The sequence below is a fragment of the Eulemur rufifrons genome, chromosome 12 (genome assembly GCF_041146395.1).
Source record: "Eulemur rufifrons isolate Redbay chromosome 12, OSU_ERuf_1, whole genome shotgun sequence".
Classification (NCBI taxonomy): Eukaryota; Metazoa; Chordata; class Mammalia; order Primates; family Lemuridae; genus Eulemur; species Eulemur rufifrons.
The window spans coordinates 754,895-769,129 of record NC_090994.1 but is presented as its reverse complement, the minus strand read 5'-3'; the positions used below and the strand labels follow the sequence as shown (position 1 = coordinate 769,129).

Below are 14,235 nucleotides of genomic sequence, written 5' to 3'. Positions count from 1 at the left end.
AAGCACCCGCGCACTCCTCACCGGCCGCGTGCTCGCGGTGTTGGCCGCTGACGTGGGGGCACAGGTGAGGGGCTTCATTATAGCCCCAGCAGCTGGGAACAGGCCCAGGCAGGCGGCAATTTTAGTGAATTATTAGATGCACTTTAGTGTTTGTGAATTTGATAATAGTAGTTTGTGGATGTTCATTACCCGGACAATTCAATATTACCACCGAAATGGCCATAATGGAATGCTCTCTGATACGGGCATCCGGAGGTAATTTTGAGCCATTAAAGTTGTGAAACCCACTCTCCCTGGTGAGTCAGCCGTGCGGGTGCCGTGTGCTTAAGAGGAGATAATTAAGGACCAGGCCGCCCGGGATCGTGTGCAGTGCCTCCGAAATCTCATTCTGATGAACAACTGTTATTTCAATCTCCTCATTTGTGGGATACAAGCTAATTGCTTAGCCTCATCTGCGGCGTTTCTGAGAACAGGAGGACGAGACAATGCTGATTTGATTAATCCTGGTGCATTCGCAGAGGGAGCTAGAGGACGCTTCCAACCTCGAGCGTTTGATACTGGATTTGTGCACGTTACTTCTTTACCCAAATGGCCCCGGTTTGCATCAGACCAACCTTAATTATTTAGTATGGAGTGATAAGACTAAAAAACCCTTAAAAGATCCTAAGAATATATATATATATAAATTTTCAGACGATTCAAAAAATCTCCAGCAACTATTTCCCTGTTCCCTCTTAAATATATCCCAACATAACTCAGTATTTCTGGGCATTAATCTTCTAGAATGAGCATGAAGACTTTGCTCAGGATATCTTTCCAATAGCGTAACTATGCTCGGGTGTTCTGCATATATATGCAACCTAATCATTAGATAAATCTCACTGTACCTGTTTTTCCATATTGTAAATGTCAGGCCATAGCACAAGTGCAACCTAAAACATTAACCCTGTCATCATCCGTATTTTATTAAAATACCAGGTTATTCACCAGCATAATTGCTTTTGGATATTTGAACACAATTCACTGCTAATTTGCATGGCTCATTTCGTAGAGTAATTTGCATTCAGTATTCAACGAAATCAGTGAATAATATAAAAATATTATTTTGAGACACACAGAATCCCCCCTGCACACTCGAAAGACAACTTAAAGTTTAAACAATCTCTTCGGGTGCTCCTAATGGATATTCATCCATCACAGACTCTCTGAAGCCTCTCCTTCATCTTGGGTCCTTACGATTTATAGCCACGCCGCAATTTTTAAATAATGAACACACCTGAAAATCAGTAGAAAACTCCAGGCCTGGCTCCTCACAAGCCCAAGAGGAGAGATAACTCCCCTTGCATTTCCTCCCGGGTTGGAAAGTACACAGCGGATTCTGCCCCACGCGTGCTCTCATGCAATGAGGTGTTTTCTTTCTCTGGAAAGTATGAGACTTAACCAAAGTCCTCTTGGGAGCAGGAGCCCCCGTTGAGGGTGTCGAGGATTCCAGGCAGGGGGCACAGATCTGCTGGGTGTTGAGAGTCGAATGGGCCTGGCCCTGCTTGCCTCCTCCGGCAACACGGAGCAGAGCTTGGTCTCATCTGCAAAAAGCATTTTGAGGGAGAACTCGCCTCCTCACGCTGCGTTTGCAGAGGGGGAGCGATGCCGCCTCAACTCCGTGGTGCTCCGCTTTGTCTGTGTCCGTAGAGTGGCCGCAGACGGAGGGGGATGCTCGAAGCTGGGTTCCCAGCGGCACAGGCGGGGAACCCCCCGCACCTGGGGGGATGCTCAAAGCTGGGTTCCCAGTGGCACAGGCGGGGAACCCCCCGCACCTGGGCGCAAAGGCCGGAGTGGCTCAGGGAGCCAAACACGACTTCAAAACCCAGAGGTAGCTGGACCAGGAAAGGTCAGGCATTTCTGTATTCCAAAGTGCACGAAGTTATAATTCCCATGTGTTGGGATTTTTTTTTTTTTTCCACAATTCCAATAAAGTCGTCCAAGACCCTGGGAATAAAGTGTCCCAGGTGTCCACTGTCTGCACATGCAAATGAAACACACAGACACACACACACACACACACACACACATGCACTCTGCCCAGGTTGACAGCCCTGGGAGGTATTTACATTTACTTTCTGTCAGAATGGGGAATTCACCCGGCTATCTTAAAATGATTAAAGGAGTCCTGAAAAATCTCTTTGAGATGAAAAAGTATAAGTTAGACCATAATTTCTTTTTCCTTTTCTTACATGAGCCTCCTAAACATAGAATGATCGAGAGAGTGTAAAAAACTGCCATTAGGTCTGGGTCTGGGGGGATGCAGAAGGCTGTGGAAGGAAGAGGGAGACCCCAGTCGTAGCTATGGGGCCGTGGAAGATGGACCACGAGGTGTTGGGACTCACGGTCAGGACAGGAAAAAAAGTCACTCAAAACAATTTTCCTTCAGACCCTTCATTGCTGCTCTCTGTGTGTCGGGAGCCTCTTAGTGCCCTGAATATTTTCTTTTACGCCAAAGGAAAGAAGCCACATGTGGATATATATGATCATAGGGAGTCACAACCGAGGGGACTCACGCTGTGGCCTCGGGTAGCTTTGAATCCCGTGGTGGGGGCAGGTGTGGCTGCAGCCGTGACATGCAGGGGACTGCGGCCGTCCCAGCCTCGCCAGCCCCGAGCTGCAGCGACGGTGGTGACGAAGCTGGATGTGAAAGGAGCTGAAGGTCGTGATGTAAATTCATGGAGCACCTTTCAGGGGCTTCTTGCCAGAGCTTATTTTTTATAAAAGGCCATTTTGCAATATGTGTTAAAAAAAAAAAAAAAAGTGTCTTGAAGAACTGCATCCCTTTTCACCCATAAATTTTACTTCTAGGAATCAATTGTAGGAAATAAAAGTGCTGATTCAAAAAATTCTTACTATGAGGTGGTTTACTATAAAATTTATCAAACTCTAAGAAATAATATCAAATTGCTGCACGAGGACATTGGTTAGATGAGCAATGGCTCACTCCACAGGGTAGCACACAGAAGTCACAAATCATGTATTGATGTAGAAACAGCTACAGTGTACTCTTTTATTTATCTTTTATTTAATTTTTTATTTCAGCATATTACGGGGGTACAAAGTTTTAGGCTGAACTAGTAAAAAGTAGATTTTAAACAATTGATAAATAGATACACCATTTTTATATCTGTCTACACAGTTTTGTTTAGGAAAATAATGAGAATATTAGATGTATTTTTGTGACTAATTTCAATGATTTTATACTTTTTCCTTATCTTTTTTTATTTTTTTAATATGCTCTTTTCTCATGAACTGTGGAAGAAAAAAACAGTCCAGCATGTCCCTTAGAGCCAGAGCTGGGTCCATCTGAAATACTCTCTTGTGCCACTGAATGCTTTTTAATGTAACACTTAATGGATATTTTTATCTAATTTGATACACCTGTCTTGTAACAAATCTTCACTTTTTCTCCAGATTATTTTAACCGAAGCCCACTTTTCCACTCTAGTCTGTCTCGTTACTGACTCCCAGGGAAGCACAGGTGACGGACAGATTGGTTAGAATAATCACCGTCCAGCGAAGGACGTCCCACTAGCACCTCCGGGAATATTGAAAGTTCGTAGAATAACGGCAAGGGGAAAATGCGCGTGTTCCCTTTAATCAGTATAACTCTACAGTTATTAATAAGGGAAAGTCACATCTCTGAATCCTTCCCCCATCTCTGACCTCCCGGCTGACTCTAAGGAACCACCTGTCTGTCTGCGCCGTCCGTCCTAAACCCCTGGTTTGCACGCGGCCAAAGGGCGGGGTTCTGCCTCGTCACAGGTGGCCACTGCGTGGTTCTCCCGTGCGCCAGCCCACGCTCCCCTGGAAGACCCGCTCCCCGCGGCATTTCTGGACTCCAGTTCTCCACCTCGCTGCCCCCTCCTCCCTGTGTCTTTGAGGGCACCTTCTTTCTGGCTTGTCATTACATGTGTGACCCTCAGGCACGCAGACTGTCAACTGCTCGAAGTCAGGGACAACGGTCTGTCCCACTCCGTGTGCCTGGCGCTGCACAGCACACGCAGCGATGCACACGTCTGAAAATCACAGGGTGCGGCGTCCGGGGGAGGCCGTGTTCTGCGCCGTGTGAGAGGGAAGAATGCCCACCAGTTGGGAAACATACTAAACACTTTTCAAATGATGTAAAAGTTGGTGATCCCAGCATTTTTGGGAGGCTGAGGCAGGAGAATTGCTTGAGGCTGGGAGTTCAAGACCCTGTCTCTACAAAAAGTAAGAAGAAAAAATTAGCCAGGCGTGGTGGCTGGTGCCTGTAGCCTGTAGTCTCAGGAGGTTGAGGTGGGAGGGTCCCTGGAGCCCGGGAGCTCCCGGCTGCAGTGAGCCGTGACCTGATGCTCCACTGTCCCCCAGCCTGGGCAACAGTGGAGACCTGTCTCTAAAACAATTATATGATACATAAAATAGAAAAATAAAAATGAATAATAAATACATGTATCTGTAAATATTATATAATGTAATACATAGATATTACATTATATAACTTGGATATTACATATGTATTGCAAACATGCATATGTATGTGGATATAGATGATTTTATATATATATAGAGAGAGAGAGAGAGAGAGAAAGGGGGGAAGATAGATCCTTACTGCTGAGTGAGGTCAGCAGTCAGCGTTGGATGTTAAGGGGTAAAGTGGGGACCAGAATAAAATCTAAGCTTCTTAGGAGAAGGGGAGTGGAAAAGGACATCCAAGCGGCCACCGAGAGTGTCCAGGGTACAGCAGTGGGTGTAATTCTTCACAGAGATGAACAGCCTTGGGGTTCAGGCTATGGAGGAATTGCCTGAGGTCAGCCAGGTGGGCGGGCGTGGCTGTGCGGGGACCCAGGGCCCTGTGACTCCAGCATTTGGGTTGGTGACAACCGTGCATTACAGAGGACGCAAGTGAGGAGGAAAAGGGGCTCGGCCTCCATGAGAGCCACTGCCGGGCTGTGGTCCGGAGCCTGTTCTTGGAGGGAGCGTGGTTTCTGTCCCCGCGGTGGGACCTTAGCAGGACAGCCCCAGAGCAGACCATCGGGGGCACAGCAGACCCAGCCAGAACCCCCAGGGCTGTTCCTGAGTGAGGTGTAACTGGGCTTGCGGGAGCCAGACGTGACCCCGAGGGACGGCTAAGGAGGTCCGGCCACCAGAGCCCGGAGGCCCCCAGGGGTTGGCGCATGCTGGTCTTTCCACCAGGGCACCCACATGGCAGCCTCAGACGTGGCTCGTCCCCTGCCGTGGCTGGTAGCAGCGTGGCGGGGCTATCTCAGCTGACTGAACAAAGCCTGTGGAGGTACGTCGGGTGATGTAAGATGTGTGTTAAAAATACGGCAGACTCATTTCAGACTTTAAGGGGAAGCATATTTCTTATAATGCCCTAAAGAATATGTATTGCTAAGAGTAATATCAAAGAGAAATGGTCAGTGATCCTGAAAGTCAATGTCATTGTACATTTTTTTCGTATTCTTTATTGTCAGTTTTGTAGTATTGACAGTGTGTGGCATTTATTGTAGAAGTCTCTGTTTGCAGGCAGTCTTTTTATATATATATATATAAAATCAAAAATCCATATGGATGCTCACCCATGCCTAGCACCAACCATTAGCTTTTTTGAATGTCCAAGTATATAATAGGAGGTGAAAGCTGTTTTTTTGGTTTGTTTGTTTTTTCCTGTTGGGTCCTCAGATGCCTGTCTTCCTGGATAGTAGTAAGACGACGTTGGACAGGGCAGGGGGTCGGAAACAGGACTGGAGATTTCCTTTGCTAAGTCACTGAATTGGGTCCGCATTGTTGCAACCCGGAGTTTTAATACTGGGGTGATCAGTGTCTCTTGTGGAGGGGGGTCCCCCAACACTGAAGGGGGTTGTGGAGATTTCTGGGGGTGGGAGTGACAGCCCCCCAGCCTAGCCCAGGAAAAGTGCCGCTGGCTGAGGCCACTTCCTGGACTGGCCTCGTTCCTCTGTCCCCAGGATGGAGGAGAGGCCCGGAGGACGTTCCCACAGAGAAAGGCTATCAGAGCCGCCCTCTCTGGACTGTCTCGTCACATTACTGGTCTGTCTGGGCCACTTCCCAGGCTCCAGCTCTGCGCACTTCCCTGGCGTTTAGCGCTTCAGCTTCAGAAGACGAGCTCCGTCAGCCCCACTCCCGAAGGACCCTCTCCGCTCGGCCTTGGGGTTAATTCCTGCTGCTTGCTTGGCTGGAGTCCTGGCTGTTTCTGTGACCCTCTCTCTTCTCTGTCCTGTTGGAGCTGGACTCTTCTCCTCTTGTCTAACAAGTATTGTCATCCTCCTCCTCTCCCTTCCCGGACGGAGAACGTGCATTCTCGCCGGACTTCCTGACACCTGTGCCGGCCCCTGGGCTCCAGGGATGCTCCGGGTGTAGTAACCACGGGAGATGCCGGATCCCACCCAATGGCCCTCCCACCTAGAAGGGGGTGACCCTGGCGGGACGGTGACAACAGCACTTTCTTACCGTTCTCACCTTTCACAGTCTCAGGTTTCACCTCTCTTTTAATAACTTACATTACGAGCAAAAATAGAAGTAAAGAAACCATTTAGAGATGACTTAAGAGACTCTAGAGCACACAAGGTATACGAGGAACAGGGACTTGAGTACGTTTCCCTCTGTACCGTCCACAGGCGTGCAGTGCAGCAGGTGACGCAGACGTCTGCACGGCCACCCATGACGTGGGACAGACTTGTGATGCCCATGGAAATATAGGGAGCAAATGTTAAAGGATCAGGAAGGCAGGAGCGGTTACGTCTACTTATGTGTGTGAATGTATTTGTGTGTGTGTATATGCACACACACACACACACACACACATGCACAGAGCTCTTCTTTTCATTGCTTTTCATGTTCTTGCAAGACAACTGCCTTTTGTCCCTTTTCTTAATGTGCAAAGCAAGGCTTGGAACCGCAGTATAAAGTCAACATGTGTTCATGAGAGAGTTGATTTCACTTGTCATGTGAACAACAGCCAATCTGGAACATCACATTTCAGGAACTCTCTGTTTGATCAGATTATTCTATTTGATTTTGACAAAGCAGAGATGATGAGACACCACGCTGTGAAGCATCTCAATTGCACGTCCACAAGAGCACGGAAAAATAGCAGATCTTCTGGATGACTTTCTCCCCAAACTGACGAGTAATCCGTCTCTTCCAAGGAGCAGGTTCCTTAAATCCCTTAGTCCCCTTATGGAGGGGCGATCGTTTGAAGTCTGCCTGGGTAGTATTAGTGCTTTGTGGCTTCTTAGCCTTCACAGTTAAGGAGATTTAGCGACAGAGGAAGCCCCAGAGAGCTCTAGGATGGCTTTCTAAAGACATAAGAAATCTGGCTTAACATAAGAGAAATACTCAAACTGAGCAATTTCCGAAACCTTTAGCATTTCCAAATGCATTTAGGAAATTATCGCAGTAAATTGACTCCGCATTATTCACGTCACATAAGTGCAATGTGTGAGTCACAGACACCAGGTGCTAAGCCCCTCACGCCACCGATGAGAGGAGTGAAGCCAGAGGAGGTCACGTGAGAAAATAAGTCACGGCTGTGTCATAAATAGCAACCTAAAATCCGAGGTTCAACTATTTGGAGAAAGTGGAACAGACTGGCCTGTCCTATTTAGGCTCAAAAGAGGTTGTCTCACCCACAAGTATCCCTTGAGTACTGCGTTTATTTTTGCTCTTAGCCGAAGAAAACCTCGTGGAATCCTTTGGAAGAAATGAATTTGCCAATGATTTAAATTGCTTAATTTGGTATTCTTTAAAAAAAGAGAGAGAGAGAGAACTACCAATTCCCTTTAGCCAGATCTAAAGGGGACTGTTGCAGAGTCTCACGAAACGGCTTTGTGGGTTTTCTGACCTAGTCTGAGACCCTCCAGAAATAAAACGCATCAAAGTTCCCCCAGGAAGACCCTGTCTCTGCCCGTTGCTTTGAGGCGTTCATTTCCTCACCTGAGTCCCCATGGCCTCGACTTGGCAATCACCCTCGGTTTCCCCAGGGAAGCGTCCCCTGTTTCCACGTGTCAGGACAGAACATCGTCAGTGTGTGCCGAACTCGGACAAAAAGACTGGACGGCACCTACCGTTATGCCCCCTTTTCTCTTTAAATTGTTTCTGCTTCGCGTTTTGTGCTCACCGTTCGTGTCGGTTTCCACTGTTTGCCCCAGAATCTCTCTCTCACTTCCCACACTCTTTATTTATTAGAAAACCGAGTCCAGCAAACTTACACGTCACCGACGACAGCAGAGAACTTCCAGGAGACCTCACTCCCACGAGGGTCCATCTTCAATCACTGATAATTCCAGAAAGGGGTTAAACGGCACAGATTCTCTAAGATTTGACTAGAGATAGAGGGATGAAAGATTCCACCATGTTACCGTCCTTCAGACTGTTCTAGAACGGAAAATAGGATAGACTTCTTAAAAAGTTTTCTGTTTTGTTTTGTTAATCCACTTTGTTGAGGTACAGTTGACATATGAAAATCTGCACCAGTTTAATACGTACATCCAGACGAGGAATTTGTTTTCTGTTGGCCCCCGTAACAAATGAAGGCAAACTGGATGGCTTAAACCAACACAAACGTATTATCTCACAGTTCTGTCTAGATTAGGAATCTGACGTAGCTCTCACTGGAATTAAATCAAAGTGCCATCTGGGTTGCGCTCCTTTCTGGGGGCTCTAAAGGAGAAGGCTTTTTTCTTCCCCTCTTTCCAACTTCTCAAAGGCTGTCTGCATCTTTCACGTCAGCAGCCTTGGGTAGAGTCCTGGACGTGCCACTCTGACCTTCCTCCACAGGTTCACCCGCCTGTGACTCCCGTCTCTCTTTCACTTTAACAGTCTTTTTTAAGACATTGGGTGCACCCAGTAACCCAGTGTAATCTCTCCTTCTCGCAGTCTGTAGCTGTGTCACTTCTGAAAAGTCCCCTCCTGCCACGTGAGGAAACAGAGTCACAGGTCTGGACGTTGAGACATCTTTGGGAGCCATTATTCTGCCTACCACAAAGGCGTTTCGTTGAGTCTTTTCCTCTAAATCATGTCTGAATCATCAGGTTCTTAGTAAATTGACAATATCATCTACTGGTTGGTACAGTTAACAACTTTCCTCAAATTACATAATTTGTAATGAAGGAACAATTGAATTTATAGCATAATCTTTGTGTTGAATAATAGTTACAAGGTTAGCCCCCAGTCCTGTGGAGGGAGACAGAATAACTCACAATTCTAAGGACAGGTTTTATATAGAACTGCCCCCTCTAATAAAAAGGGATGTGAATATTTGTTTAGCTCCCAAGGCCAAATCAAAAACTTCCTGCACATAAATCCACTTTGGAGTGTGACTCATTTGCACGGCTTGGCTTCACCATGGAGAATGAATTATGTAATTGTTACAAAGTCTTCACCCTTGATTCTGTGTAAAAGGAATCTGTGCAGATGTTATGCATGTTTTGAAACTTTAGTTACACTGGATTGATACACATCATGTAATTATCTTCCTGCTCAGTATTTTTATAAATTGCCTCATACATGTACTAGAACAGGGGTCTGCAAACTGCTGTCCACAGGCAAAACCTGGCCTGTAAGCTAAGAATGGCTTGTACATTTTTAAGTGTTTGAAAAAGCACCAAAAAAGATAAATATGTTGTGAAACAAAAAAATAAGATAAAATTCAAATTTCAGTGTCCACAGTGAAGTGTTATTAGAACACGACCACACCCATTCTGCAGCCACTTGCGAACTGCAATGGCAAAGTCGAACAGTTGCAACAGAGACCATAGGATCCATAAAGCCTGAATTATTTACTACCTAGTCCCTCACAGAACAAGTTCACTGACTAACACAAAACTGGCATTGTTGTGGGTAGGTATTTGGAAACACAGATGAGGGTGAAGAGGAATTTGGGTTTAGGTGGGGGTGGAGAGTGAATTAGTTTATGATCATTATTAATGTTGGAATGCAACTAAAATGCAATTCCACCTAATTTTTGAGATCAGAACCATTCCAAAATAATCTAATTGAGAAAATATATATTTTTAAAGCAACAAAATAATAAACTTTGATTTGATTTATAAAAAGTTCCTTGAGTACATACACAGAGACGAGCTGCATAGACTGTGGGTTTTTGAATCTTGAATTGACTTTTCCTTTATACTTTTTACACAGTTTGTACTTTGGACGTTCTAAGTATTAGGCAAAGAGGCATGTGACCTATAGAATTTGTAAGATAATCTCACCAGAAAAGAATAAAGGTGATTCAATGTGTCTTGGAGTCAGCCTTATCCAGCCGTCACCAGTCAGTACTACGCAAATCTAAGCACATAGGCAAGTCTGAGCAGCGCATTTCCTCTTACAGAAGATTATTTCAAACAGTGGCATAAACACTGTTGCAATTGGTTACAGTCAAGGTTTGGCTTTTAACTTTAAATGGATACTGAGCCTTTGTAAGCCTGGCAGTTGGAGTGGGGCACCCTGAAGTTAGAAAGCCCGACGCCCTGTTCCCTGCGATGCTGCTTCCTCCGGGTAACGGAATAAATAGCGAAATGCTCTGTGCAGGTGACGCGTTCCCAGCAAACCTTCTTTCTGCATAGAAATAAGACTTCCAGCTTGACCAGGCAGCCCACCAAGATCGCCACGGTTCCTCGGGTTCTGCTAAGAGCGAGTTGGTTAAACCCATAGTGTAATGGGTATTACACTAATACCCATTACTTTGAAAACAGATTTCGTAACTAAGATGCAAAATAAGTATGCACCGCGTGACCACATGTAAGTCTCACGAAGAATGTGCTTCAGGTTCATTTACATGCATCTGTCTCATCTCTTTCGATTCTTGATGTAGGTGTTTTCATGTCCAGTTAACAGATTGGGAAACTGAGGTTCATAAAACATGACCCAGCTGTGGGACCTCAGCCAGTGCCAGGCAGAGCCAACACACAGTCCTGGGTCTGCAGCGTCCAAATCCGATGATGCTCACACCACTGGCCAAAACTAAATGTATCCCTGGTACCTCTAACGGGCAGGAGCTTTATTATCTGAGAAGGCTTTTACTCCCAAGCAATCGCACGTTTTCAATAGAAGGAAGTAAAATGCGTGATTGTTTCTGACAACTAAACCACAGGCTGGAAAGTGAGCTAGATATCTTAAACAGCTTAACCAGAAATTGACTGTATCTTATTTTTAAAAAGACGAATGTCCTCCTTTTGTGCAACATAGTTTTATTCCATTTCAACTCTCTTCCTCAGTTCCTGTCATCAATCTCGTCAATGCCCACCTTCCTCGCCTTGGTCGGAAAGGGCCAGGTTGTGAATCCCGCAGACGGGTCCCTGGGAATGTGGCTGCCCCGCATGACAGACAGCTCGGTTGAGTCTGCTGAAGACTAAACGGAATCGCTAAGTGTTCAAATAGAGAGAGGCAGAGTTTCATCGTCTGCCTATTTCTTTCTCTTGTTATGACTCATTTTGATTGAAGTCCTGATGAGAAGGACTGAGAGAGCCAAAGAGTATCGTCTCACATATCCATCTTCCATAGAGAGAGGTCGAAATGCCACATGTCTTTGAAAGCCTTGATGCCATCGGGGAAGAGGGCATTTATATTTGGGCAAAGATAAAATGATCTGAATCCTGTTAAGGTTTAAAGACCAAGGAATGGCCTCTGTCTTAAGCGTCTCCAAATGAAGAATGTTAGTAATCCTGTTTTCAAGCAGGTTTGATGCAGGACATTTGCTCTGTCGGTTTACAAGGGAGATTTTTTTTTCCTCTTTCTCTTCTGCAGGCTGACGGGCATGAACCTCCCCTCCCCTGTCATTAGCAGCAAGAACTGGCTACGCCTCCACTTCACCTCCGACAGCAACCACCGACGCAAAGGGTTCAACGCTCAGTTTCAAGGTAAGAAAGTGTTATCTTATAGGAAAAAAAAAAAATAGCAGAAGATATTCCGGTGTTTTCTAACCCTGAAAGTTTAAGATCTTGCTGACAATGCAATAAGAGATATAAATAAGCTAGAAGATGCTTCCTATCTCTCTTATGAACAGTTAACTTATACAGGTAACAACTGGAAACTTATTAGTACAGCTTTATTACTGTCACAGTATGTAGTACATGTAGAGTTTCTTCTTTGGCTGGAAGGGTTTCTAAGTTTTAATCAATAAGTATAATATTTATTAGCATTAATTTTAATTACCATACACCCAACCTGTAAATCTGCACAGTGGGCTGGTTATTGCCTTTACTCACATGCTAAGTAAGAATTGTAAAGCAGACAGGTTGTGTGAAAATGCACAAAAATATTGCAATATCACGTTTAGTCCTAATGCATCTTCATACTATATAGACACACAAACCCAACCACCTGACTTAGTAATTCACACGTAATGAACCTTAAAAGAAATATGCTACATTTTCTGTAGCTGGGCTAAATGGAAAAATCTGTAGTCATTAGCATGTAGTTTGATTCTGAAACTGTCTCTTTGTGTGGTTATAGACACACAAACCCAACCACCTGACTTAGTAATTCACACGTAATGAACCTTAAAAGAAATATGCTACATTTTCTGTAGCTGGGCTAAATGGAAAAATCTGTAGTCATTAGCATGTAGTTTGATTCTGAAACTGTCTCTTTGTGTGGCATTTCTAGTGTTCGTGCATGAATAGTATTGCAACATGCCCTGTATGTTTCTGGTAATGAATAATCCTCACTAAGATAGCAGTGGAATCCTTATGAATGAAGCAGAAAGCATTGCACTTGAATTTGCAAATAAAAATAGTATGTCTACACTCAAAAATAATATACTTTCCCAAGAGAACTTCTCAAGCTTTCCCCAAATCGTGACCAAGAGAATGGTGGTTCAGTCAAGGCCGCTTTCCCTGAACACTTGGCCATATGCCGGTCGGGATGCTGAGCCGTGCAGTGGACCCCGAACAAGGGAATTTTAACAACCCCTGTGCTCCAAAAACTGGCAGGTCCAGAATGTTTAGAGTTTGTACATAACTCCCCACAAAAGGCAGAATGCAAAGAAAACTCGTCATAACTCCTGAGAGAGATTCTAGCAATTTTTCAACAAACTAGTCTGAATATCTCTTATCTGACACATTGTAAGATCTATAATGCTTTTATTGTTTCCTTTTGGACAAGCAGTAGGAGAGTGAGAGTAACTGGCAGGGAACGAAGTCCCCATGTTGCTGAGCAGCACACACTGTGGCTCCCCCGTCCCTGGGGAACGTGAGCTCACACAGAACTCGCCTGACTTAGGATCCAGGGGCAAATTCGTTTTACCGAAGTGTGTTTTATACCTCGCCGGGAGCATCGTCCATCCCACTGTGTCTTCTGATGTTTCCAGAGAGTTCTTACCTTGATCCCCTTCGGTTGCAAATACGCAGTCCTGAAGTTTTGTAGGAATGAAAATAACACGTTGTCACTTCCCCTGTGACCAAGGCCAGGTTGATCTTTTCCTTTTACGTTCCTGCCTTTGTCTGCCTTTATCTCCCGAGGCCCTGCCCTCTAACAGTGGTTGCAGTAGAATACATGTGGGAAGGACAGGTGGTGGTGGGGCGGGGGTCACACTGGGACAGGGCAGGGGAGAGGGAGGAATACCCCACGCAGGCTGGTGGGAAGTTCTACCTGAGGTGTCTCTGCCCTAATCCACATTCTATGGCCGTATCCGACCCCGATTTAAAGTAACCGCAAGTCAATATTTAGAATGTCAACGGACTGGCCATGTAGTTAGTTAGGTCGATTTATAGAGTTGTGTCTGAAGTATTGATTGATCTTCTCCAAGAGGCTTCATTAATTGACGGGCATTGAACAAAAGAAAAATTCCTAAGTGTCATTGCTCAAATCTGACCAAGTGCATTCCTCACTTGTATGTGTGCTTAGAAGAAAGATTAGAAATGGAATATCAAACGTGAGGATTCTCCAAGCTGGTTGCTATAAAAACCATACTGGTTGGCAGAAAATTGCAATAGCTGAGATGTAGCAGTCATTGATTTTAAAAGTAAATATATATGCAAATATGTAATGAATTAAAGCATTATAGATAAAGTGTATATTTACATTATATAATTAAATAATATAAATTACATTATTAAAATATATAAGGTACACATATACTTATTTATGTATAAAGTATACACCGAATTTAATTATATATATAAAAGGAGACATGAGTAGAAAAGTTTACTCCTAAGTCAAAAAACGTAAAAAGGTACAAAAATATACACA

General features: G+C 44.8%; 1 protein-coding gene across 1 annotated transcript in view; it reads left to right on the top strand.

The window, feature by feature from the left end:
• Positions 1-14,235, top strand: part of CSMD1 (CUB and Sushi multiple domains 1) — a 1,254,382-nt gene that overhangs the window by 854,205 nt on the left and 385,942 nt on the right. Inside the window, exon 6 of the mRNA XM_069485062.1 lies at positions 11,791-11,903. Coding sequence (XP_069341163.1) covers positions 11,791-11,903 — 113 coding nt within the window. The remainder of the gene's footprint in view (positions 1-11,790; positions 11,904-14,235) is intronic.